Source organism: Micropterus dolomieu, linkage group LG06, assembly GCF_021292245.1.
Source record: "Micropterus dolomieu isolate WLL.071019.BEF.003 ecotype Adirondacks linkage group LG06, ASM2129224v1, whole genome shotgun sequence".
NCBI lineage: Eukaryota > Metazoa > Chordata > Actinopteri > Centrarchiformes > Centrarchidae > Micropterus > Micropterus dolomieu.
The window spans coordinates 13,033,248-13,059,067 of NC_060155.1; the positions used below are offsets into that span (position 1 = coordinate 13,033,248).

General features: G+C 40.2%; 1 protein-coding gene across 2 annotated transcripts in view; it reads right to left on the reverse strand.

The window, feature by feature from the left end:
- The window catches only part of spidr (scaffold protein involved in DNA repair), a 33,376-nt gene that overhangs the window by 1,854 nt on the left and 5,702 nt on the right, over positions 1-25,820 (reverse strand). For both annotated transcript variants that reach the window (XM_046051525.1, XM_046051526.1), the window contains 13 exons: positions 22,653-22,885; positions 21,771-21,874; positions 20,023-20,242; positions 15,560-15,746; positions 13,733-13,977; positions 7,678-7,836; positions 4,465-4,552; positions 4,160-4,300; positions 3,971-4,033; positions 3,219-3,417; positions 1,629-1,823; positions 349-442; positions 153-264 (listed from right to left, as the gene is read on the reverse strand). In XM_046051525.1, the coding sequence (XP_045907481.1) occupies positions 153-264; positions 349-442; positions 1,629-1,823; positions 3,219-3,417; positions 3,971-4,033; positions 4,160-4,300; positions 4,465-4,552; positions 7,678-7,836; positions 13,733-13,977; positions 15,560-15,746; positions 20,023-20,242; positions 21,771-21,874; positions 22,653-22,885 (2,040 nt within the window). The remainder of the gene's footprint in view (positions 1-152; positions 265-348; positions 443-1,628; positions 1,824-3,218; positions 3,418-3,970; positions 4,034-4,159; positions 4,301-4,464; positions 4,553-7,677; positions 7,837-13,732; positions 13,978-15,559; positions 15,747-20,022; positions 20,243-21,770; positions 21,875-22,652; positions 22,886-25,820) is intronic.

Consider the following 25,820-nt stretch of genomic DNA (forward strand, 5'->3'; position numbering starts at 1 on the left):
ATGTATTTCTCAAAATGTTTAACCATACTTTTAAATACACGCAAGTTACACAGTGTAGCCCAAAAACATTTAGACTTTTGAAACTTGGTTCACCACACAGGGGACATCAAGATATTGGTACTGGAACCCAAACCCAAGAACATTGTTCTCACCTTAACCTTCAAAGTGCAATTACTTAATGAAGAACTCAATAACACTTCCAGTTGAATCTTTGTGTTTGGCTTGTCCACCACTGACTTACAAGAAACACAGTGGAAGTTTGGACTGTGGAAATAAAAAATAATCATAAAGTCACGATTTGCTGTGATGTTTAATATTAAGCTATTTTAAATAAACCTGAGGACTTACGGTCTTTCAGCTAACATCTCTAAGTTATCACATCCACAATGGTTGCAGGCAGGCCAGGAATAAGCAGTGCTCTCATCCACACCAATTATCACCCCTGCAGGCAGAAATTTTGTTCAAATGTAATAACACACAAAATCATCTTTGGGAAACATCCATGCACACCATAACTATAGTTCACTCTGTATTGACAACAAGAATATTTTTTAATTATTCATTTTATTTACATCTCAAATGGTGGATGCCAAAGGAAAAAGACACTGACACCTAACGAGAACAAGTGCCGATATATGATCTACACATAGGTTTGTGTGAGTGTGTTTGTAACAGGGTGTAAGAGATAAACACATCCCTTTCATTCTTATCTGAGATTGCCATGATAAATGCAGTGCAGCAGAGTACTCCCTGCCTAAACACCATGTCACTTAACAACCATAGCTGCTGCACCACAAACACAAACACGGGACCTTAAATAAGATACTGAATTTAACACTGATAAATCCGTTCTCATACATTTCCGATCTGAGCCTTTTTCCACTGGTAATTTCCAGAAGATAGTATTTGCACACGAGTGCAAAAGATAATAAGTTTGTTTTATTTTTTTTCCGCCACCTGACCAAACATGTACAGCCAGAGGGGCCTGAAACAAGAGGGTTCACAGTTTGATCTTTGCCCTCAACTGGAACACGGAGTCAACTAAATCAGGTTACTTTCGGATTTAAGATTTTCTGCACCACATTTAGATAATAGAAAATGAGGTTGAAAAAAGCAGAAAAGCCGTTATTTTTATTTTAACAGTGGCAATTCATGGCAATCATATTTGATGATAGAAATTATTAAAAAGCTTAAAAATATCAAGAAACATGCAAACTGATTGTGTGCAATAGAGCTTTTGGGGAAACAATGCTATGTTTCTTCAAGTTGTAACTATTTTCTCAACATTTTTGCACTCTCATGTGTAATATAAAGCCTTATGGGGAGCAGGCATGTTAATTTTACTCAAAACTGACATGGGAATTGACATGAATCCAACAAAATGTCATGTGTTCATATTTCACAAAGTTCCAAACAATGACAGCCTGAGGACACTGAATAACAAACAGCAGAACGCAGAGCCTTGAAGCCACATGAAGGCCTCTCGCAGAGCTGTAAACTTGTATATGAAAAAACAAGTGGTTTTTTTCCCCTGAGAAAACAACAAAACGGGCATGTTCTGCAGGAATCACTTGAGATGAAGCGAGTTACAGGAAAACCACAGGACTTGGTGAAAGAGAGAAACTGACCTGTTAGAGAGCAGAGGCAGTTGGGTGTGATCTCAGGACTCAGGGGATCCAGTCTCACAGGTTGGGGCAGGCTCTTTGCCTGGGGCTCGGACAGCAACGGTGAAAGTGACTCTGGCCTGGCTGAGGACTCAGGGTTGCCCTCGGGATCCACGGAGCACATCTCAACAACTGACTGCTCCACACACAGGAGGACACCTGGTTACGGAAGTTTTGGAATTGAAATGTATATGCAAAGGAAACAGGCATAAAAAACAAAAACTACTAAAGTATCAGAAGTTAAAGTTCCCTCACTTTTCAAAATTCCACAGAAAAATGTCAACTATGACTGCTATATTAGATTGTTAATACAGTTGTAGTTGGTCGAGGTGGAGCTAGGTTCAACTGCTTTCAGTTCAGTCCAGGGGTTCCCAACATCGGTATCGGTCATGAGATCATTAATGAAGAATGAAATATTGAATAAACTCACATCTTTGGGACTCAGTTATTTAAATGGCAGAATCTTATAGAGACATTTAAAGGGAAAATCCAGCACATTTTATGTGGATGTCCAATCAGTGCTGATGGTAAATGCAGTCCATTAAATCAATAAATTCCTCAGTGAATGCTATACTGACAGAGAAAGCTGAGTTTACCATGTAGTTCTTCCTGCATCCAGCACAATCATTTGACATGAAGGTGACGCAGTTAGCGGCATGGAAAAACTACTGGCTGCTTCAGTTTGGATTTCTAGCTCGTAGATGCCATTCTCTTCACTTGTATTGCAAACTAGCTACGTTTCCAACAGCAAAAATGGCATCCCAAAATATGAGTGCAGAGGATATTATGGACGAGGATACATTTTACAAAGTTTCGGCTGACTCAGATATTTACCCAGAGAAGAAAGGCAGCGGAGAGAGGCTGCTGTTGTAGTTGAAGCCATGCAAGAGGATATGGCCGGCGGGGACCCTTCAGAACCAAGGGCAAACACAAACTGGTGGTGCCCTAGCTCAAATTGCCATTCGATGCCAACAGAATCATTCTGCTACATTGAATTTCAGCCTGGGCAGTTTTTGTTGGATGCTTTCATGGACGGCAAAACTTGAAAGAGTGTTTGTTACTATGAATGAAAGTATTACTCCTCACTTGGACAGAGGTGTACTACAAACCTTCAGCAGGACTCTCAGAGGCTGGGGCGATGTTGGACTAATTTTGTAAATTCTGAGGGAGAGTCAAGAGAAACTATTTGAATGTTAAGGCTTTGAAGGTCTGAGTACTCATTCCACTACTGCAAGTAGCTAGGAACTATGGTTGTCAGATAAATGAAGTGGAATAATAAGTACAATATTTTCCATATAAATGTATTAATGTAGAAAGATAAAGTAGCTGAAAATAGAAATAGCAAAGTATATAGTATACTATATATATATAGTATATATATAGTAGTACTCATACATTTATTCAAGTACCTCAGAATTGTACTTGCATAAATGTACTTCCTACCACCGTACTACTTTCTACCACTGTTAGGGTGACTTGAGACCACAGTCGTATAAGATAAATCACCTAATGAATAGGGGTTGAATGGCATGTCAGGTCACAATAAAGCTCTACCATGTTCTTTGATGGCATCTCTGAATGACATGCGACAGGCGGCGGGGGAATTTAGAGCTTCGAGGACAGAGGAAGTGAGCACACAGGAAGTGTTCACACATAGGGCCACTGTTCGTCTGCATGGCCTCTCGGGCTGCTCCTCTTGAAGACTGGGGTCCGTCAGCACCAACCAAACCTCACCCTGGCCTATATCACTTCTCTGAAATAGAAACAGAAATGCAGACAAAGACAGAAAAAAAAACAGGATTACTGAGAAACAAGCACACAGAATGACCTAGAAAGAAACAACCAAAAGGAAATAATACATAGCTAATGCTTACTTAGCACAAATTACATGCAAATCTTCTGTTTTAGAATCACCTGAAAACAGCTTTAACGAGATCATTCATTCAACAGGCTACACACAATGCTGGTTACTAGTACTACAATGTTAAAAAGTGTATCTGCATTTCAGTGGTGTGAGCATGTGGCAAAGTCCACCACTTTGTTCTGAGCTGTTATCTCATCTTGGTCAAAGTTTAAAGGTCTCACCAATCAATGGTAAAGAACGCCTCTGCCTCACACAGATTGTCATACACACAGTGATATGAACGCAGCTCACGTCAGAGCTCAATCTTATCAGTTTGTTGGTTCAAATGATCTCAAAGGATGACTAACGAGCTCCACAAGACACAGTATTTGTTATGTTCTTCTGACTAAAGTCAAATGAAATCTGTATTTTTTCAGGAATAACAAAAAAAAGACAGAAGTACCTGCATTATTCTTTTGTATAGAACAGTGGCAACAAAACTGCAGCGGCAGATTTTAAGATCACTCTGATAAAGAGAGAGAGAGAGAGAGAGAGAGAGAAAAAACAGGTTTGAGAACAACCTACTGAAGATAAGTTATCACGACCTGCAGCAAATTTTTTGAATGTTCTCAGTGTGTGTGAGACTTTTCACCTGCAGCACTTCTCGTAAGGTTTGTTTTGTGTAGGGAAGGTAAAGTGGGGACATAGTCTGCCCTTCACTGTGTTCAACTGAGCTCTCTTGACCAGACAGCAGGTAGCAGAAACTCGGAGCTGGACCTGTAGGTCTACATTCCTATAAAAACAAGACCTGTGTGAATAGAATTTTCATTTTTAAGAAAATATATTTACTCACTCAGGAATATAGTCAGCACATTAATGGATTAATGGATAATGAAAATAATTCCCAATCCAAGCATTAGGTGAAGATACATGATTCTTGCTATGGTAAGAACTTACACTGGACCTACTGGGTGTGTTACCATGATCTTTAAGAGGCGTCTCTGGGGGCCACAAACTGTCTATCAAACTGAAAAGCCTGGTGCTCCTGAGAGTGAGACACAAAAAAGGGGGAAAAATAGTAAGGGTGTGGGGGTGGGTGGGTTAGTGAAAAAGGGACTTCAACAGCAAGATAGAAAGCTTTCACAGCCAGTTTCACTTCCACTGAAACACAAATCTGTTAAGACAGAGATCGTCTCAACGTCACCTAGAATTAACAGAGAGCATGCTTGGGCTGGCAGAGCAGATAGACACAAAAACTGTTTTTACAAGCAGGTTTTGAGATACTAAATGGTGGGAAAACAGTTCACACCCTAGTTTACAAATCACAATAACACTGTGGTGCAAAAAAAAACAAGGTTTAGAAAACCAATTACAGGGTGATTTCAACAGCTGCATTTCTAATGCTTGATTAGTGACATTTGCCTTCTCTCACCACATTATTAACCCAAGTAATGACAGATGAGACCATAGTCGATGTGGTTTTATGATGCTTCGTGTACGTCAAACTGATACGGGAAGAACGGATTAAATAATAAAAAAGGGGACAAAACATCAAGTAGCAATTCCAACAGGACACGTCAATCTCTTGATTCATTGTCTCGTTTCTAAGAAGTACTTGTTGAGTTCAGGGTGGCCGGTCAATGTTACTTATTCATCTGTGTGAGCTGTCATATCAGCCAGTGCTTAACAACCTGTTAGTCAGACTGTAATCACAGGCTTTCTTTGTGTGGAACTGGTTCTGCAGCCCATTCAAGTTCAGTGAAGCCTGCTCAAGGATGAGTAACGACAAAACTAGCAGGACTTATTCAACTCATTGTGAATTTGATACAGAGCTTATATGTGCATTAACGTTTAGGTGACCTATTATGTATTCCCTTATTTTCTGTCACAAGTATAATGTTACAATGTTGGATGTTCATACGAAACATGGCTAAAGTTTCAAATAATGAGGTAAACATATGGAAAGGTAATTCATGTGAGCAAAATGCTCAGGCTCCAAACTGCTCTGAATACTAGGATTCCAACATTTTTTCTACTTTCCTGTCTAGCTGAAGTCATCTACTCATGATCTGCTCCAGGCACAGTAAGCCCACCAAGTACAGGCACGCCCATCCACCTGCTCAGTCCTTGAGTTTGGTATTTGGCAGTCACCGTCTTGTTTTTGAGGAACCAGAAGTGACCATATTTGGACGAGAGTGTGGAGCTCAGAAGGGATACGCCCAGCTACGCCTGACAGGTCACCGCGGCATTCTCTTGTCAATCACAAGGTAGACACGCCCTAAAGCATACCCTGCATAATCGTCTATTTTACTAATTAATTAAATGAGACCATAATTTACTAAATGAACATGTTGTATTGAAGAAGGCTTTAAACTAGCGACTGCGACCATAAACTCATTAGGAAAGTGATTAGTAATAAGTCAGGTGAGAAGTAGGGTCATTTTGTCATAGACTACAATGCAATCTGACTTCTTTTTGCAACCAGTGGAGTCGCCCCCTGTTGGCCATTTGAAATAATGCAAGGTATAAGGCAATTCTGCATTTGCTTCACTTTTCAGAGCCAGAGGTACCCCTTGGTACCTTCACCAGCCCCCAGAAACACTCCGCTCCAGCTGCATTTACCATTTTACCAACCTACTTCTCATCTTGTTTGTTTCTCAAGTTAAGTAAAAGCTGTGTTATGCCATTGAGCACACCGGCAAGAGGATGAGGAAGTTGACCAATGGGAAGTTGATCAATCAGAAGAAAGTGTGCTTTTAAGCAGGGGGGCTTAAAGAGACGAGCGCTAAAATGGCTTATTTCAGACAGAGGAAGAACTGAGGTGCTGCATAAAGGGCCAGTACAAGATAAATACGGATTTTCTTTTAACTGTAAATCATGACAAGCTACTGTGTTTATAAATCCCACACCCCTCAAAGATTGACTGTGTTAAATAAATAGTTCAACATCTCTGGAAATATGCTCATTTTCCTTACAAAATCCGCTTGCTAGTATCTCTAAAGGTCACTATTTAACATGTTATGTCTTGTTGGTTTAATCTGTACAAAAAACGACAAAATGTGGCTTAACATGGGGTTCATATCCGGGACTCTTTCATGGCTGGGAACAGTGACTTCCTGAAGTCTTGTCATCACACTGAAGTTAATTAGTGAGCTTTAGAGGTGCTGGAATGTATTTTTTTAACGTTTAGACAGAGCCAGGCTAGCTGTTTTCCCCCTGCTTCCAGTCATTACGTTAAGCAAACAGTCTCCTGGCTGTCATATTTACAATACAGATGCGAGAGTGGTATCGATCTTCTCATCTAACTCTCAGCAAAAACCAAATATATCAAAATGTCAAACTATTCCTTTAAGGTAAAAATTATTATCATATTGTCAGAAGTCTAATAAATGTACTGGTTCAACGAAACTGGGAAAAAAAATGACTGCCTAATTTATCCCAACCAGGCCCACATGTTTTTCTACTTGAGCTAATAAGATGGCCCACGTGCGAGAACAGAAGACAGCCCATTCATCATAATCTGACCACAGACAACCTCCAGAGACATTATAGGCTGCGGTGGTACTGAAATTCCAAGGATGTAAACATACCCCCAGCCGGTCTCTAAATGTTCCCATGTCAGTTCTTCTAACTGCTTCTAATCTGGGATCCTGACTATGGAAACTCACAAGGGACACAGAGCATGCAGCTCAGTATCACTTTACATGTAAACAAAGTGGCACTGCTGGCAGGACAGCATAATCAGGTTCACATGAGATGCAAACATTACATTGTCATTGTATTGTAAATGTGGGTTTTGATGTTCAAGATAGGCATTCGAGGATAACAATGGAGAATTAGCTTTGGTTTTGAATATTGGAGATTCTCCCATAAGGCACTAAAACCAAGATGTGGGATGGTTTAGCTTGAATGTCAGTGCCTCTATAGCACAAGGGCCTGAGACTACTTTATTAGCATTTCATATCAGGACCTGTCAATCACAGGCATTTACCCAGGCTGCTGTCCCATAAGGATAAGGATTGAGATAAGATAACCTCTCATACAGCAGAAATCCATATCACAAAATGACATTGGTCAGAGGTTGAAGTTACCCATGATAGTGAAATAAAATTCAGGTGAAAAGCTACCCAGGCCTAGTGCGACGTGTACAGAACAGAGTGTGGGTCTCACCTTTCTCGAGTGACCCGCTGCACCACTTTAATGCCTCTCAGCACACAAGTCCTCCCCTGCCACATGTGGCAGTAACGGTGGAGGTCATCTGTGCAGGGCAGGAGGTGGAGCTGGACCACACTGAACATCCCGTAGCTATCCTGGACAAGCACACAGAGCCTGGGAAATAAACAAAATGCAGGACTGGTTTGATATACTGATTTTAATCATATTAAAGAAAATTTTGATCACGCCTGTCTGTGTTAATTGTTCTCTTGTTAAATTCAAAATGTGTGTCATAATTTTTGAGCATTTTTATATGACAATCCTTCACTTCACTTGCCCTGTTAAAACATTATTGAATAAACTGTGATCCGGGGGAGACTAGCTCACCACGCCCATCATGTAAACACACACTTGACCGTTAGCATGTGATTTGCAGCAGCCAGGGTGATAGAGAGAGGCAGTGGTAATAGCTAGCAAAGCAATATCATAGTAGAAGATGTATGTTTGGATATCAAAAAAACCCCCACCAAATTTATTAATTTCTCCCTCATCCTCCACCTCCTGATCTAACAACACAGGTTAGTAGGGTTAGACGGCCACTCCCACTTTGGGTAATTTAAATCCCATTCATAAATAAACCCCTCCCACTTATTCAGTTCATACTGCTGCTGCAAAATACACCTCCACCTCCTTCTGTTTTACTGTGATTTTAAATTTAGATAAATTAAGGGTTTGCGCTTCTTTTTTTCCCCCAAAGTTACCAAGCAGCTGCTGCTCAATGGCTGCACCTGTACATTACTGAGGATGTGCACACTATCCAATTTTTTATATTTCTAATAGGCAGCCTCATGAGTAACTCTTAATCAATCAGTCAATAACCAATAATTAAATGGCTCAACTCCAAGGATATATGTTGAAATACTATTGTAAAAATCTGTTTCACCCAAACTTATGTGCCATTTTCCAATTAAGCATTTATAGAAATGAAACACCACTGTTCCCAGTGACACACCAACAATACCTAACAAAGCCTTAGAGTTTAGGTTTAGTACTGACATTTGAAAGTGTTGCTGCTGCCGGCTGGTTTGACAGGTTGCTGCTGACAGAAAAGACCTTTGGCCTACAAAGTTGTGAGGCATTGAGCTGCTGTATATTCCTGCACTCTACTGCTCACAGTGAGCGTGAAGCTGGAACTCCTATAGGCTCCAATATCTCAGTCAGTCAAGCCCAGACACAGCCCTGTACCAGCCCAGAGAGTAAACAGTGGAGTTCATATCCCCTGGTTAGACGAGCAACGGCCAGGGAAGAAGAAGAGGAGGCGGAGGAGGAGGAGGAGGAAGAAAAAAACAGGGAAGAAGGTTTAGGACTGTCAGCATGTGCATGCATGCACACATCCAAGACATTGGGAAAGTTTTGAGAGTGTTTCCACCACCTGCTTGAGCCTATAAATGTCTTCTGTTGGTAAACATGAGGTCTGTCTGTGTTTGTTTTGAGAGACCTGGAAATAGATATCTAAATAACATTCCTGACATGATTTTTAGTGGTGTAGGCCAACGTTTTAACCAAGATTATTCTCAGTTGTTTGCTTTAATCCCAATCCAAAATCAGACCTATGCTATATCTTGTTAAAACAACAGAAAATGTGGAACCTAAAAAGAGAAAGAAATATCCTTTTCTGTAGGTTTTATGCTTATGGAGCTGTAAACACCAGTGCATAAGTTCAGAGGGTAGAGCAAACTGACAGACCCCAGCCCCCCTTTACATGGATGGTATTTATCAAAGCAAGGACATGTTGGACACTTTGTCAGACAAAAAGGCAATTCTTAAAATGCAAACACTTTCACATGCTTTTGAAACAGCAAAATAATACTTAATACTGTTGGAGGGAGTAAAAGGTTACAGGGTTCATCCTACGATGACCCCTGTCTTAAAGAAATGTTAACCATCAGGCTACAACTAACAGTTATTTTCATTATTGAGCGATCTATCAATTTGTTTAATTTATTGTTTAGTTAAATAAAATGTCAAAAAAAGTGAATAATGCTTTTCTGCGTCAGTCCAAAACCCAAAGACATTAAATATAGTGTTAAGTGAAACTGAGCGAAAGCAGTCAGTAGCCAAGAAGTGTTTGGCATTTTTTGAATTACAAATAACTGATTGTTAAAATTGCTGCCGACTTCTGCCGACTGACTATACAATTTATCGACTAATCGTTCCATTTCATCATTTCAGCACTAGCCAATTAGGAGTTGTTTACTGATAACCAACTTTTTTGGAATCTACAGTATGTCAACATTATCAACACAAATACTGCCTATAGCCAAGGGAAACTTTTAATGCGTGGGATATCTTAACAAGTAAGGCTGCATTTTTCATTTGTCAACAAATCCTATGAAAGGAACAAAACAAACAACATGTTATGTTGTCTTCTGAGGAGATAGTGCACGTGTTGGGGACTATATTTAGTGGTGGATTAATACACATTTAGTGCTGTAGTGAGTATTCACAGCAGCAGGACGGTGTTTGTTTGATCGACTCAAAATGATCACCAGTGTGCATGTTCAGCGTAATGTCAGAAACTTGTGACTCAGTTCAACAGTATGGCTCATTGATCTGTTTGTAATCATTTTGGGACAACAATGTAGGAATGTTTCGGATGATTAGGGTACAGAGGAATAAGATATCAGCCTTTGGCTACACAGGAAACACTATGTTACACTAATTGTTGGTTTGGTTTTTTCATAACATTTGTTGGCAATAACAAAATTAGATAATAACACCAGACGTATCCTTTAACTATTACTACATGCACATAAAAGATTGTATATAAATAAAGATTATATTTTTTAAAAAGTTAAAATGCTGTAAGACTGTAATTTCCATTGTCAATAATCTGTGAATTAATTGATTGATTAGTTGTTTGGTCAGTGAAATGTCAAAAAGTCTTAGGTCACATCTTCAAATGTCTTGTTTTATCCACAACCCAAAAGATATTCGGTGTACTGTCATCAACCAGAAAATATTCACATTTAAAGGGAGAGTAAGTGATTCTGCAAAAGGATTGTAGATGCTTGAATTCAACTGCCAAAAAAATACACCCCTCTCCTCAGTGCTCCCTCAGAAGCTCCCAAAATTTCCAATCTCCGAGGTTTCTCTGGCGTTGAAACGCCTTCACCCTTGTCTGGTCATATAACTTTCTTCTATACTCTTCAGACCTTTCAAATGTACTCGTGTATAGAACTCTCTCTCAAACTTCCCCCTCCCCCCTTCACTCATGTTTACAGCACTCACAACACTTGTTGCCGATTTGCTGGAACAATGTTTTGTTGCAAGGTCCGGACCACTTTCTTTGTTTTCTATTTACAGAGCCCGGGCTGTATAGGAAAACATAATTTTTTTTTTCAGAGCACACACAAAACGAGAGAGAGCTACAGAGCTAGCAAACTGCATGGATTTATTCGCTGAATTTAACAAAAGATGTATTGAATTAAAATCACTTACTATTCCTTTAAGAAGCTAGATTCAGAAATTTTAACTTTTTTCTTAAACAATTACTTGATTAATCGATAACCAAAATACAACAGTTGACAACTAATCAATTAATCGTTGCAGCTCTAAAATGCTGTTACATACAGTTTTCTGCACTTCATCCTTATGTGTGAAACCTGGAGTTTACAACAACTTCTTGACCTTGCCAAAAATATGAATACAACTGCTAGAGTCACATTTGGTGGAGATATATGTACACTTTTCCTTTTAGTGGAGCTTGTCTGAACTTGACATAAACAACCACCTCCCTGGTCAATCCCTCCTTTCAGTCATTCACAGCCCCACTTCCTCAAAACAGCGACCCCTTACTCCCAAAAATCTCCCTGGCATCGGCCGTTTTCAGTTCCAGGCCGTTTTCAGGAATTTGTTTTTGTGAGCCATCACAGAATTCTCAGCAAGTTAGGTTTTCTTCCAGGAACTACGATCCACTTAGTCTGTGCAAACACACACACACACACACACACACAAACACACACACATCCTCCTTCGCACACACAGTCACACTGTGTGCGCATGCAAGCCCATGCACATGCACAGTACTTGCCAGCACACTAAGAAAGTGACCCACACATTAAGAATACAGATGAGAGGCCTCATTGGTGGGGGACTGACAGGCGGGATTCCTTCCTATGTGTTGTCCACCAATCAGTGCAGGCAGAGTGATAAACACGGTTGTAACAGGATCCTTGCAGCACATTGTGTTCCCTCTCCACTGAGAGAAAAAAAAACAACTCCTCACTTCCTGCAAACAGTTAATCTTCTTGTTTATTCTATTCTGAATTTACGGGAACTTAACATCTTCTTCAGGCATAAATATCATACTGGCCTCTCTCCCCTGTGTGTGTTAACACAGAGGCTAAACAACAAAAGGATCAAATAAGCATGCTGACCAGGGGAGTGAGTCATAGAGGCTGGGGACACAACACGAGAGGCACAAACTGTCCTTCTCTTTATACAGAATGGGGCCAGTGGGCTGAGGAGTAAACTACCCTCCTCTGTGTACTATAAGCAACATAGTGTACCAAAAGTTATTTCTGTGCAGCTATTTAAATCAAGACCTCTCATTATGGGCATAAAAAAATGATAGGACTTAGATTAAAAAATGTACTTTCCAGACAATGTTCAAATCTGCCACAATAAGCAGGCAGTGTCACCCAGATGTGTTGAACTCAAGCCCTTGTGAGCCTCCATCCTTTCACTACCAACAAACTGACCTTGGTTGAGTTAGAGAGGAAAGGCAGGAGTGTTTCCGGTCAGAGGGCGGCGTTTGTTTACCAGCCACAAAAGCAGCATGGCAGGAGCAAGTGTCATATTACAACCGATGCTCATTTAGTCCATTAGCTTGTCAGCTGACCGTGGCTCCCCTTCACCACAGAGTGCCCCCTGGGCCACATGGCTCCCCTCAGAGGAACCAATACTTTTCTTTTATAACTCAGCAAGGGACAAGCCTAGAGAGGGCCAGCCAACTAAAGGTCATGCTCACTGGATTTGCTTCAAATAGAACATTCACTGATTCATCAGCTATAACAAGACCACTAGAGTAAACCTCTAAGTCATTTCAATGACACAGGAACCTTTGAACAGCCTGCACTGCAAGTCTTTTAACAAGAGTTTAACACTACACTGTTGCATTTTTGTAGAAAGGTGATCAGACTCCTTGTCATTGGATAAAAACATGCATGGTCACTAATAGTGAATTATCACAACAATTATTTTCATCGTTGATTAATTGGCAAAATGCCTGCTAAAATTTCCCACAGCCCAAGCTGATGTCGTAAAATGTCTTGTTTTGTCCCCAAAGATATTCTGCTCAATATCATGAATGACACAGAAAAGGCTAAAATCGTCACAGCAATATTTTGAGTGTTTCTTCTAACAAAATTACTTTTAAATATGATAGCAATCTTTCAATGCTCAATAATAAAAATAGGTAGCAATTAATGTTCTAATCGCTTAATTAACTAATAATTTCAGCTCAAATACATTTTATTTTTTCAATGAATGTTGAGACTGAAAGGAACCACATTCTTACACCTATATAAAACATACTTCTGGTTTTCTTGAGAGAATTAAGGTAATAAAGGCTGTTGTAAACCTGTTCCACACACTGGAGCACGAGTGGGCGTCAATTCAACTCTGGCTTGTTGGTGCATAAGATTCTGAAAACATCATGTTGTCTTTCCCGACTGAGAATTGGCCAGAATCACTCAGAGAGGGGCTGGATTCAATTAGAAATGTTTGTGTCCGTTGTCAAACAATGCCATATGGCTGGAGACAGTGTGAGCACTTTGTGGGGCCTGCTGCTCTGTGAACAATAGCTCAACCACTGAGACACACTGTGCCACCAAGGAGAAGCATGCAAGGCCTGAGACCAAGGAGACCAGCAGGCTTTTTTTCTTTTTTCAAAGTTGTTTATATTGTAGAAGAGAATCATACACAGTAAATAAAATGTGATCCATTTTTCTCTTTTGGCAGCAAGTGAAAAACCAAAGGGCCCAATTATCAGCTAGTTCAACAGTACCTGGTTTTCACTTTTTCTGCAGGAGGAGGAGCTGAGGAAGACCTGGAGGGAACTCTGGGCTTGAGGATGGACAGGGGAGAGCAGTCAGGCAAAGGGACGGAGTAAACTCTCTGGACCACCACCTCCACGTCCTGCCCCACAGAGCCAGCCTGGCCCAGCCCCTCAATAACTTCCAGGAGAGAAAGGCAGTGTCTTGTCAAAACTCCTGAACCTCCAAAACTGCACAGACCATCAGAGGTGGAAACCTGAATGGGAGAAAGAGAGGCAAATGAGACAGTACTTAACGTACATGATGTATTACACCTTAGAACTGAAGCGATTAGTCAATTATAATCAGTGAGTTGGATTGGTAAAAAATTTATCTGCAAGTTGTTTTGATATAAGACTATCTTTGAGCTTTGGACTGTTGGTTGGACAAAATAATACATTTCAAGATGTCAACCTGGATTTGGTTTTTAGTATTTTCTGACATGACACTAACCAAACAACTGATCTTTTTATGAAGAAAATAATCAGCATCAATAATGAAAATAATCTGTCGTCTATGCTTCTGTAACCAGATGCCCCCAAGTGCGTACTGCACGGCCCAGAGTCGAATGGGCGACCTCGGGTACGTGAGGCGGACGCGCTGACGAGGAGGCTAAAACTCATGGGCCCTGGCATCGGTTGCCAGTGCGTCGGGGAGTGAGGTTTACTCACTGCACAGTCTCGCTGGCTTCCGTTACACTTCTATGCAACATTGTACTAATTTCACTTTAATGAGTTGCTTTTTTTTTTTTATTTATGGCATCGGACAGTCATTTGCAGAAAGTCTGTCATTGTGACGACTTCCTCAGTCTGCCTGCCTGTATGTCTTCTCTGTTTTGCAGATTCTGGGTGTGGCTTGTAGGTAGAGCTGGGAGGGTCCAGTGCATCTACCTGCCCATCTGGGTTGGGCTTCCTAGAGGGCATAAAAGGCGGTCTTTCTAGAAATCACTCTCTCTGCTGGCCTGCTGCTTCAACCCCAGCCTTTGTTGCTTTGTTAAGTTTGCTGCACCCACCAACATGCATTACACTTCATCCTCACTCATCCACACACTTCTGACATGACTGATGTTACTCATATCTACCCATGCCATCAACTTAGTTTAGTTGTTTGTTAGGTTGAGTTAAATAAAACACTTTTGTTCTTATTATCTGTGTGAAGCCTCCCTTTTTGTTGCCGGCCTTGAGCCAGGCGGTAACAGTCATCAACAACAATCATGGCTGAGCAGTAATCAAGGACCACCTTTTTCTTTACTCTGCATTACAAATCTACTTCAAAAGGAGGGCGTGGCGCCACGTTATTCACAAGATACTCAATCGCTGCCAGCAGTGCTCAGTGAATTTATTTGTATTTGTGCAAAATAGAGATTCAGATTTTGAAAATCAAACATACATGTAAACAAACCACGACATCCCTCCAGCAGGGACTGAATGCACCTGTTACTGACTGATGTGGGTTTAATGAGACGAGATTATTTATTCTTTGTGTAAAAATATTGAGAAGCAAAACAGATGAACCCTGTGGCAAAGGTTGCTGTTGCACCTGTGAATTTATGAAGACTAATTTCATATTACATTTATGAAGAATACGAATTAACCAAACTACCCTGCGCACAACATACTGTAGCTGTCACACTGCCAGTTGTGTTTTTACTGGACTACTGACATTGTTTTTTCTACAGTGTGCACCCAAAGTGATTGACATGTCTAGTCCTATATACCCTACATTTTGAATTGGGAATTAAATGTACGGCACTTGATAATAATGATAATTATGATCTAATGATATCGAAGCATACACACCTGTTCAGCATTGTTCTCCTCCAGCAGTCCAAATACTTTACACAGAGAATACGGACTGCACCTTTCTGCTGAGAACAGGCCTCTAGGAAGGGACATGCCGACTTGTTTGGAAGCAGAGTAGACTTTCTGGCAGAAGTGTGTGTTCAGAATAATATCACAGCTGAAACCCTCCATGGACAGACTTTGCCTGCAAAGAGATACAGTTCATTAGTTTTAGATTTGAGGTATAGCAGTTGTTTTAGGGTATATTATTGCATTCTATGCCTCGACTCCGCACTTTCTTATTGCGTGGAGCAAAAGAAATGAGTTTAGGATGTTGAATTCAGCATGAAATTAAACATATTTAAAGATGTTGGGCAATGAACACTTTGTGTTGTGATTGCGTTAACAGATGCAAAAGCTCAGATACATTAAATGGAATAGATTATTGCACAAACGTAGGGGGCGAGAGCTCGAGAATGTTTGAATGTCAAACTCAGATAAGGTACCAACCACCTCCACAGGTCTGTTCACTAGGTACCACCCAGCACAGAGTACAAGTTCAAATACATTAACCTTCTCCAAGGCAAGTGAAAACACACAGCGGATGCATCTGTCCTCTTTTACTAAGGTAAAAGATACATTTTCCATGTAACTGAGGTTCTTAAAAGGCTACACCTCGCAGCGCTGCACAGCTTAATTAAAACATTTTCCAAATGTGACATCATCTGTGGAAAATTACTCCCAACATCCCTCAGAATCAAACTGACGAAAAAACACCAAATTAAATGCAAAGACTGCATATGTGTGACCTGAAGGGCCCTTGGGTTAGTGTTTAATTTTACCGTTACCAGCTCAGATTTCACTCATCTGTGTGTGCCAAGAAGGAGAAGCTGAATTTCTCCGTGAAATCTAAGGAAAACATTTCCGATCACATGTTCAGGCTAGGTAGATGACACACACCTGATGGTTCTAAGCCTGAGAATATAAGAACTTGAGTGACGGCCAGATAATTACATGGCACACAGTTTTGTGGCAAGTTTGAGTTACGACTCCCCCCCCCACACACATGTTATAATAGTGGATAATATTGTGGTGATGGCTTATCACTGACTCAGAGCCAACTGCACATTTTGACTGGAACAGCCGCACATGTCGCAGCTCGTCTGCACCTGTGGTGATAGTTGATTCAGAGAAATCAAACACACAGATAAAGTGGGTAAAAGTATTTGTTTGGATGTGCAATGAAAACAAAAAGAAGAAAAAATTCTCCAGAGACTAAATTCTTATATACACTCAGCTACCAGGTTTAGATGCAGATAGCTAAAGCAAATTGCAGTCTAAAGCATTTCCTTTGTGAATGTAATAAATTATAAAGTTTTAGAGAGTTGTTTATCTATGTTTCTGTCATTTTGGAGGCTGTAGTTTGTCATTCTATTGAATTGTATTGCATTATACTGGGAGGTGTTTCTAATATTTAGTCTACCCTCATTGATATATATGGAAATGATCACATATTCACAAGATAGATATTTCAAATTAACAGCACACAAGAGTCTAAAGAGGGTGGACACAATTACACAAGGAACTGTACAAACTACATTTAAATCAACACCTAACACTATAATAAATAATTTTTATAAATGTTTACAGTCTTTATTGCAGGATTACTGTCCTTTATTGCATTTAACTGTACATACAGTCCAGGCATTGTATGCTGTACCATGTTGGGGCAGACACTTGGATGACTCATCCATTTATCCATAAACTGAGAATTAATCCACGTATTCTGACAGTCAATACACTCAGTGATTTATGAAGTAGATTTATCTAACATTTGCTGGTCATACTTTGAAAAGTGCTAAAATATTTGTGACGTTCTGTAAATCATATTATAAAACAAATAGTGGCTGCTAGTCAGACTATGTATGGCATCAATATTTTATAGACTAAATAATGAGATAGGAGATGTGGTAATAAATAATAAGTGGTTACTTTACATCAGGTACATTTAGAAGCTAATGTACTTAAAGTACTGTAACTTTGAGGAACTTCATTTGAGAATTTCTATATTATGCCACTTAGTCCCAACACTGCAGTACATTTCTGAGGGAAATATTGTATGTTTTAACTCCACTATATTTATTTAACAGTTGACAGTATTGTTAGAGTTACCAGTTACATTTCAGATTTAACTTAACTTAATCAGTTCATAATACAATGTTATACATTAAATTACCTAGCAGGGTGTAGATCAGTTACAGTAAGATCCACTTCAACCAGCCAGAACAGTAAAGTGCAGTTTGCATGTTGATGCATCAATACTACTGAATAATATGACGTTATTATTGTTCAATAATATAAGGTTCTCTCTTATTCAAAAATCTAATCTCATTTATTGATTTATATTTCCATCTCATTTCTTCAATATGCCGTTCTGACACCTGCACCTAAACAAAATCCTCAAAATGGGGTATTTTCATAGTGTGGTAGTATTACTTCTTTTTCTTCAACCACCACTGACGTTTGCCAAACATAATACTGACTTCTCCCGCCTATGGAAAAACAAGCGGTCATGATTAAGCCTGATGGCGGCTTTTATCAGTCCAACTTCTGAGCTAAGATCACTAATCAGTCTAACTGTAATACTATAATGTTAGTAGAGCGGAACGTACTGTTCATGAGAACACGTACAACAGCAGTACAGGAAGCGAACAGGTGAGTGGGCAGCTGTCATCATCATCAGACAGGTAGCCAGTTTAAGGAGCGGCCCGGCTGCTGGCGTCACAGCTCGTAAGTGAATAATCCCTGCAGGTATTTCCGCTCAGGCCCCAGCCCATTCACAACAAGGCGTGGGAGGTGGGAGGAGCCAACCTACTCACTGCAGGAACTATGGGGGATGTTAACCCCTCTAGTGTCACACAGGAAACTGATAAGAGGAATTTTAACAGACACAGCTAATGTTCCTGTAGCTGCAGAAGTTGGATAAATGAATATCTCTTGAGAGAACATTGAGCTTCTCACCACCTTCTCTTGGTTATAACAGTTTTGTTGTGATTTAGGGACTTTATAGTCAGTTAGAATACTGACTGATTTTAAATGCAGACCAAATGCTGTAACTGCTGTAAGTCATTTACAAAAATAAAAGATTTAAGGATGTCTTTTCAGATTAAAAAAAAAAATCTTTGAAAGAGTAGATTTGTGCATTCGGTGGGGGCTCTACTCTATCTTGTGATTTCAGGAATATAATAAAACAGGAAAGGAGAGGTGCTAAAGCCAGAGATTCATTCAAGCCACCATGTGTTTTCAATCTCAGTCTGTTGGCTCCTTCCACTCTCTGCTCCCAAATGCTCCAGAAAATAATCCTACTCTGTTTTTTCCCCCGGCTTGCTGGAAATGACCTAACTACTGCCAGGAAGAGGAATGTGAAGCATTCCCTGGAGCTGTTTGTGACGTCAGAGCGCTGAGGAGGCCCCTGCGCTTCCGCCAGCTTGGATATTCCAGAGCACACTCAACCTAAACTCCCAACAGCTGGAGTCAAATGCTGCCTCGCTTCGACTCCAAAACAGTCCTGAAAACACACACCTCCCAGCCGCTCTCCCCTGTATGTGAGGGACTGTTCTTCACATCTGGGTCTTTGCTGCTTGCTATTGTGAGCTGAGAACAGTGCATTTTTATACTTAAAGCCCAAACTGATTGTATTTAATCATTTGTTTTTCAATATTTATTATATATATTCATGTGTAGTATTCTGCCTGTCAGTATGCCTCCTCAGCATTATTTTGTGACTCTTTGGTCTGCACATAGTGAGTCACTCTTGTCTTGTGTAACTGGCTGTAACAGTGTCTGTTTTGGATAGTTTTTGATCGCCTGCCAAGAGGTGATTGAATTAAAAATTAAAAACAGGGAAATGCAAGAAGTTTAGTTGATCAGTCTAATATTCATTTTTCACAGAAAGGTGTCACCCACCAGATATATAGGTAACGCGTTGTTACGTGTTTATTCTTATTATAGAAAATATCAATTAATCAGTTAGTCAGTTGACAGAAAATTAATCAGCAGCTATTTTGATAATTGATTAATCACTAGTTCATTGATTGCAGCTTTTCAATTGTGATGATTTTCTGTGTTTCATATCGCTGTAAATTGAAGACTTTAGTTTTTTGACAGTTGGTTGGACAAAACAAGTAACATTTGAAGACGTCACCTTGAGCTTTGGGAAATCATATTTAGCATATTTTACTATTTTTAGACATTTTTTTGAAGATTAATCAAGAATAATTGATTGATTAATAATAAAAAGTTTTCTGCAGAGCCTGCTAACTGCCCTACAGTGCCAAATATTAAACTAATATATAACCAATAACCAAAGTACTTGTGATGTCAGGTGGGGGTCGATACATCCAGGTTAGGTAATAATAAGCAGAAGACATTTTTGGGCAGAGGGGGGCCTTCAAAGTGTGACATGTGTTGCATCCTCTCACCACGGTGGGTATATGTGGAGGATATCTCTGGGTGCAGGAATCAGCTGGGCTGCGGTCTCTCTGTTGAATAACACCAGCATACGTGCTCTCTCCTTAGAGACGGGGTTACTGTGTTGGAGGCCCTCTCTGGGGGGCTGATGGTGCTCACAGTGCACCAGTTGCAAGCTGCACTCCTCCTGAACCTCCAGCACCTCCAGCACCAGTACGCCAGGCCTGTCCACTGGAGAGCAGAGCAACAACAACACAGATGTTGAGTGTGTGTCCGTTTCAGTCTGCGTACAGAGTGTACTCGTGCTCTTACGGAGGCTTGCTCTCGGTGGGACTCATTATTCGTTATGAGAGTAATTCACTTTTAGCATCAGAACAATTTACACTGCATAACTGTAAAGCTTTTACTGACTCAGGCTGAGTTGGACGTAAACGGCAGTGTGTAAATGTTTAGAACTTTACCACGATGCCAACTGTGCTTTTGGCTTGAACAATAAAGTCAACCGAGATAATTAACAAGACCAAATCAAGACAATGACCTGGAGCTATAAATTAAACTGAGATAAGAGACTTACTTGGCTGCGTGGAAATTTTATGTGTAAACGTGATTGCACGGAGTTGTGCAAATTGCAGCATAACAGCACACAGTGAATGCAGTTAAGTGTCTTGTGTACGTTACAGATCCCTGAAAGTGGCCAGAGGGGGGAATTTTAATATGACAAGAGTAAATCATATCAAAGGGATCGCTATTGAGTTTTAACATGCATTTGTCCAAACATGAATGTAAAGTGCTCCATTTGTGCTCCGTGCATTTAGGCCCCACATTACAAAATCATCACAATAACCACAAGCAGCAGGCCCAATCTGAGATAGCAGTCGAGTCCTCCTCTTCTTGACCTATAATGATCTGGTATCTGGTAAGTCGCTGGCAGAGCATTATGTCAGGAAACAATTCTAGGCCTCCTACATGTGCGAGTGCACTTACATCACATACCAAAATGACTACAATTAAGATAAACAGGTGTAATATAACAGCATAATCTAGTTGAGTAACAGTGTTGTTATAGTTAAGAACTCACCCAGCAGTGGGACAAACAAAAATTAATGAACTTCTCCTGAAAAAGTCTAATTAATGTAGCAGATAACATGTTTATATGATTAAAGATTAAAAGATTAAAAAATCCCTGATGAGAGCTGTCTTTAATGTTTGAAAGTTTGAAAATTCTACATAAACAGAAGCAGGGGACTTAAATGCAAAAACACCAAATATTGATTTGACTCAAGTCAATATAAGCCTCCACGATTTAACCCTCCGTTTAACTCTTTACACATCACGCTGATCAAACCATCGACTGACCACAAACTCTAAGCTGGATCGAGTGGGTGTCTTCTTTTTCCACAATCAACTGCCACTTTTAAGCCACTGCTTTCGTCCTATTATAGGGAGATATTTTACAACGAGAGAGCACAAGTGGTTTGGTACACCACGGAAAGGAAAAAAAAAAAAAGACCTAGGCAAGCAGTTTCCTGTCACCTATATACTGAGTTCACAGTTCAGAAATACAGTGATCAAGCTACAGCCAGCACTTCCTCAGTGTGGCCTCTCCATACAATCACAAAGAGAGAAAAAAAGAATCACGCCCACTTGCAGACTGGCTTCATCCCACTTACAAATCAAAGTTCATTGTTTAACATGAGTGGTGACTCTGAGGTTAATGGGAGTGTAATTGTGGATAATACTGTAGGTTTGTGTGAATCACCTGCTGTTGCTGCCGAGGTGTCAGAGATGGACTGGTGCCTCCAGAAGCTAATAGCTGACCTCTGTCTGCACTGGAGTCTATTCAGCCTCTCAGCGAGACCTCCACTGTGCAGCAACACAGATGTACAATAGATGATGTTACCTGATAAACTCACATAGTTAGTTACTTCACAATAGTTTATTTCAAAAGGAAAAGATTTTCTGACGCAAAAAAACTAAACAAGAACCAAGCTGTCGAAGTCTACAGATAGCCATCTGTCAGATTTTGGGGGCTTAGAGATGGCAATGACATTTAGCACCCACATCTTGACACCAGGTGTCCCTTTCATCATGAGTTCTGCCGCGGAAACATTGCTGCCAAAGTCTGACTGTCACTTGGCAGCAAGCAATATGTCTTTTTACTTTGTTTGCTCTTATTATGAGGCAATACACTGTAACAATTGATATATATATATATATATATATATATATATATATATATATATATATATATACACATATACATATAATAATGTGAGGTATTGGTCCAACGCTGACCTTATTAAGCAGATCAAGTATCAGCTACACGTGACCCAACCATGCTAAATATAGTTTCTTCATTAATGTCATTAAGAAATTCTGTTTTTGTGCTATCAGTTACATTCACTCAGTCATAGCTGGTGGCTGACTCTGTTTATAGCACCACAGCAACCCCTGGCTTTATGTTACCTTACATAAAAATTACCCCAATGAGTTTCACACACTGTAGTATGCAGATCTTAAACTAGGGAAAAAGGGAAAGCTGGTAATTGATCGAGAAATATTCACAATCGACATCATTAGGGAAAATGCTGAATTGGTGGATCCCTAACGTGACTTTTAAAAAAAACAACAACATTCAAACCTCTGAAATTTCCTTTTCTTTTTGGCGGAGTCTTCAGGAGTCTTGGCCTGCCTGTCCAATGGTTTCTGAGGTGTCTGCAGCATCGCCTGAGCAGATCTGACCCAGTCACTGACTGACCTTTTGCTGGCCTCACCAGTTTGGAGAGAAAAGCTGGAGTCCAGTCTGTTTGAGGCCATTGTGTCGCCAATATTCTCGCCATCAGACACATAGCCTGAGATCTCTAGCTCTGTCATCTAGGGGTAAAGAATAAAAAAAGATTGAATTAATTTATTTTATTTTTTTAATTAATTTGACCCAGTTGTTTTGGAATGCGTCATGCTTGAATGAAATTCAATATTTGAAAGTGTTAAATCACAGATAAAATACCACTATATATCAGGGAGACATTTGATATTTAAAATGGCCTCAGCCATCAGTAAATTAATAATCAACGATTAAATAAAATCAACAAACTCAATAATACAGTGGGTGGATATGGCAGAGTGATACACTGTGAGGCTGATTAATTCACAAGATATGGTAACAAACGAATCTTTTTTGCTGTGTCACTGCTCACTACACCTGAGGGACTCAGTTCTCATGGAAAAATCCAGAAGTAACCGGAGTTCCTGTCATGTGCAGACAAGACCAGCATACCAGGCTCTGTCAGCCAACGTGCTCTCTTATTTGAATCAACTTGACCCTGCTAGGCGGCGTGCCAGCAAACGTCACACTCTAACCAGCTACAGAGAATAAGGAACACTATGTTCCTGGCCCACGCTCAAAAATGTTTTCACCCGGCACTGAAAGCATTGTAAGTACACAGCTCTGCGCAGCTTCATCCACTCACATGTTTTCCTGAACAAACAGTAGTAAAAAGATGTTTGCAGTCTCGCTCTGTTGACATGGCCCTGACCTAGCATAGCCCTGATGTGGTGGAGGTTTGTTGACCCTTAGAGCTGCTGATGTTAGTGGACTCATGCTTCACATTGGAAGTGGACATCCTTTTCGGCTGTTAAATGCAAAGTCGCCCTCAAAGCTCCGCCTGTCCACTCTCAGTATAATAACACAAAAATCTGGCAGACATTCATAAAGTGAGTCAGTCGTACATTTATCTGGAATAATAAACTTGGACTTGGATCGTGTCCTCTGTATCCTGTTAGATCCGGTTTGATTTACAATTGGTAGTGTGTAAGCAAGCTTTCCAGGCAGCAAAAACTCAAACTAGGTTGTTACATTTGGCTGTTTTTAAGTAAACGAAAATCTACTATATGTCAACTAAAATATAATACTACAGTGTTATAATAGATGCTAGATACCCACATGCTGTTCCCATTACTGATTATGCGCTTGAGTGATGAGCAATCAAATTGTCCAAAAATACCACATGCATACATTTCAGTATAACCATATTTGAAACACTACGACCCATAAGAGTCTGTCTTTCTGGTGGGGCTCTGACCACAAGCCTCCTGCTAGGTGATCATAAGTCTCAGCTGGCCCAAGAGAGCTGATATCAGCAAATTAAACTGTGACAAGGGGAAGTAGCTGGGTCTGCGGGACTGATGTTAATCTGCCTACAGGCTTCCTCTCAACATACAGCCTGCAAACTCTGAGCTTGGTGACGAGGTAGTGGTTAAATTCTAACTTAAATTACCTAACTTACATTAATCTTCTGTTTTACAGTATAAATAAATGCGTTTAATCCAGCTGATTCAGGTGATTACCAGCTTCCACCAGCACCATCCTCTTCAAGAACATTTTCATAAACCGCTATCTAAACAACCGCATCACCTCAGAAATTCTAGCTGAATGATTAAGTTATAATGTGCGCTGCAACGACTAACCGCTGTGTGTGTGTGTGTGTGGTCCTTAACCTGAGCACAACACCTTCACCACTCCATGCCAGCTCTGCCTTTAACAAACACTGCTCCTGAAGAACGTCTGAGAAAGAAACAGTCATTTCAAAGCCCTTTTTAAAACAGAGGCTGCGGTAAAGAAGGCCCATCATTACTCCGACCTTGCTTCTTTACATTGAACCAGACAACGCTGGCATAACACTGCTCTAGTGTGTGATTTTACATTGCATGCTAGAAGCAAAAGAGGCGTGACATGTAACACAACAGCGTCGGCATCTAGGCTGCGGTTGACAAGTCTTTTTTGCTTAGGAAGGTTCCTAACTGAGTGAAGTGACTTGGAAGTATTGAAGTGGCAGCCATGATGAGAGCTGGTCGAATTCTCTAAAAGCTAAGGAAAGGTGCCTCAATGCTTCCTTCTTAGCTCCTTTAGCATTGGGTACACCGGACCCATAATGTCGTCCATGATAATGCCTTCCCACAATTCCTTGCGGTGGCAGGGAAGTGAAGTGACGCACGTTCTCAAACTCAAACGATTAAATCCATTGACCACATTTAACAAAATCCTTGTAATACAGACACACATTATGATACTTGAATAAGACAATTTCTTTCTTTTGGATTGTTTTCTTTTGGCTTTGCTGTAATTTAATGCTGTTTCAACACCATTTTATGTTTTGGATTGTTAAAATGCACCATAAAGTGTTGTATTTTAATTTTCTACAATAAAGAATAAAAATAAATCATGGACCATGATGGATAAAGGATGTTGATCACCATGTAAGTTACCATTGGCTGTTAAGCCTGTTCTCTCTTATGCCCATAAGACTCATATGAGCTACAGTGGGTACGGAAAGTATTCAGACCCCTTTAAATTTTTCACTCTTTGTTTCATTGCAGCCATTTTCCAAAAATCAAAAAAGTTCATTTTATTTCTCAGTAATGTACACTCAGCACCCCATCTTGACAGAAAAAAACAGAAATGTAGAAATTTTTGCTAATTTATTAAAAAAGAAAAACTGAAATATCACATGGTCATAAGTATTCAGACCCTTTGCTCAGTATTTAGTAGAAGCACCCTTTTGATCTAATACAGCCATGAGTCGTTTTGGGAAAGATGCAACAAGTTTTTCTCATCTGGATTTGGGTATCCTCTGCCATTCCTCCTTGCAGATCCTCTCCAGTTCTGTCAGGTTGGATGGTAAACGTTGGTGGACAGCCATTTTCAGGTCTCTCCAGAGATGCTCAATTGGGTTTAAGTCACGGCTCTGGCTGGGCCATTCAAGAACAGCCACGGAGTTGTTGTGAAGCCACTCCTTCGTTATTTTAGCGG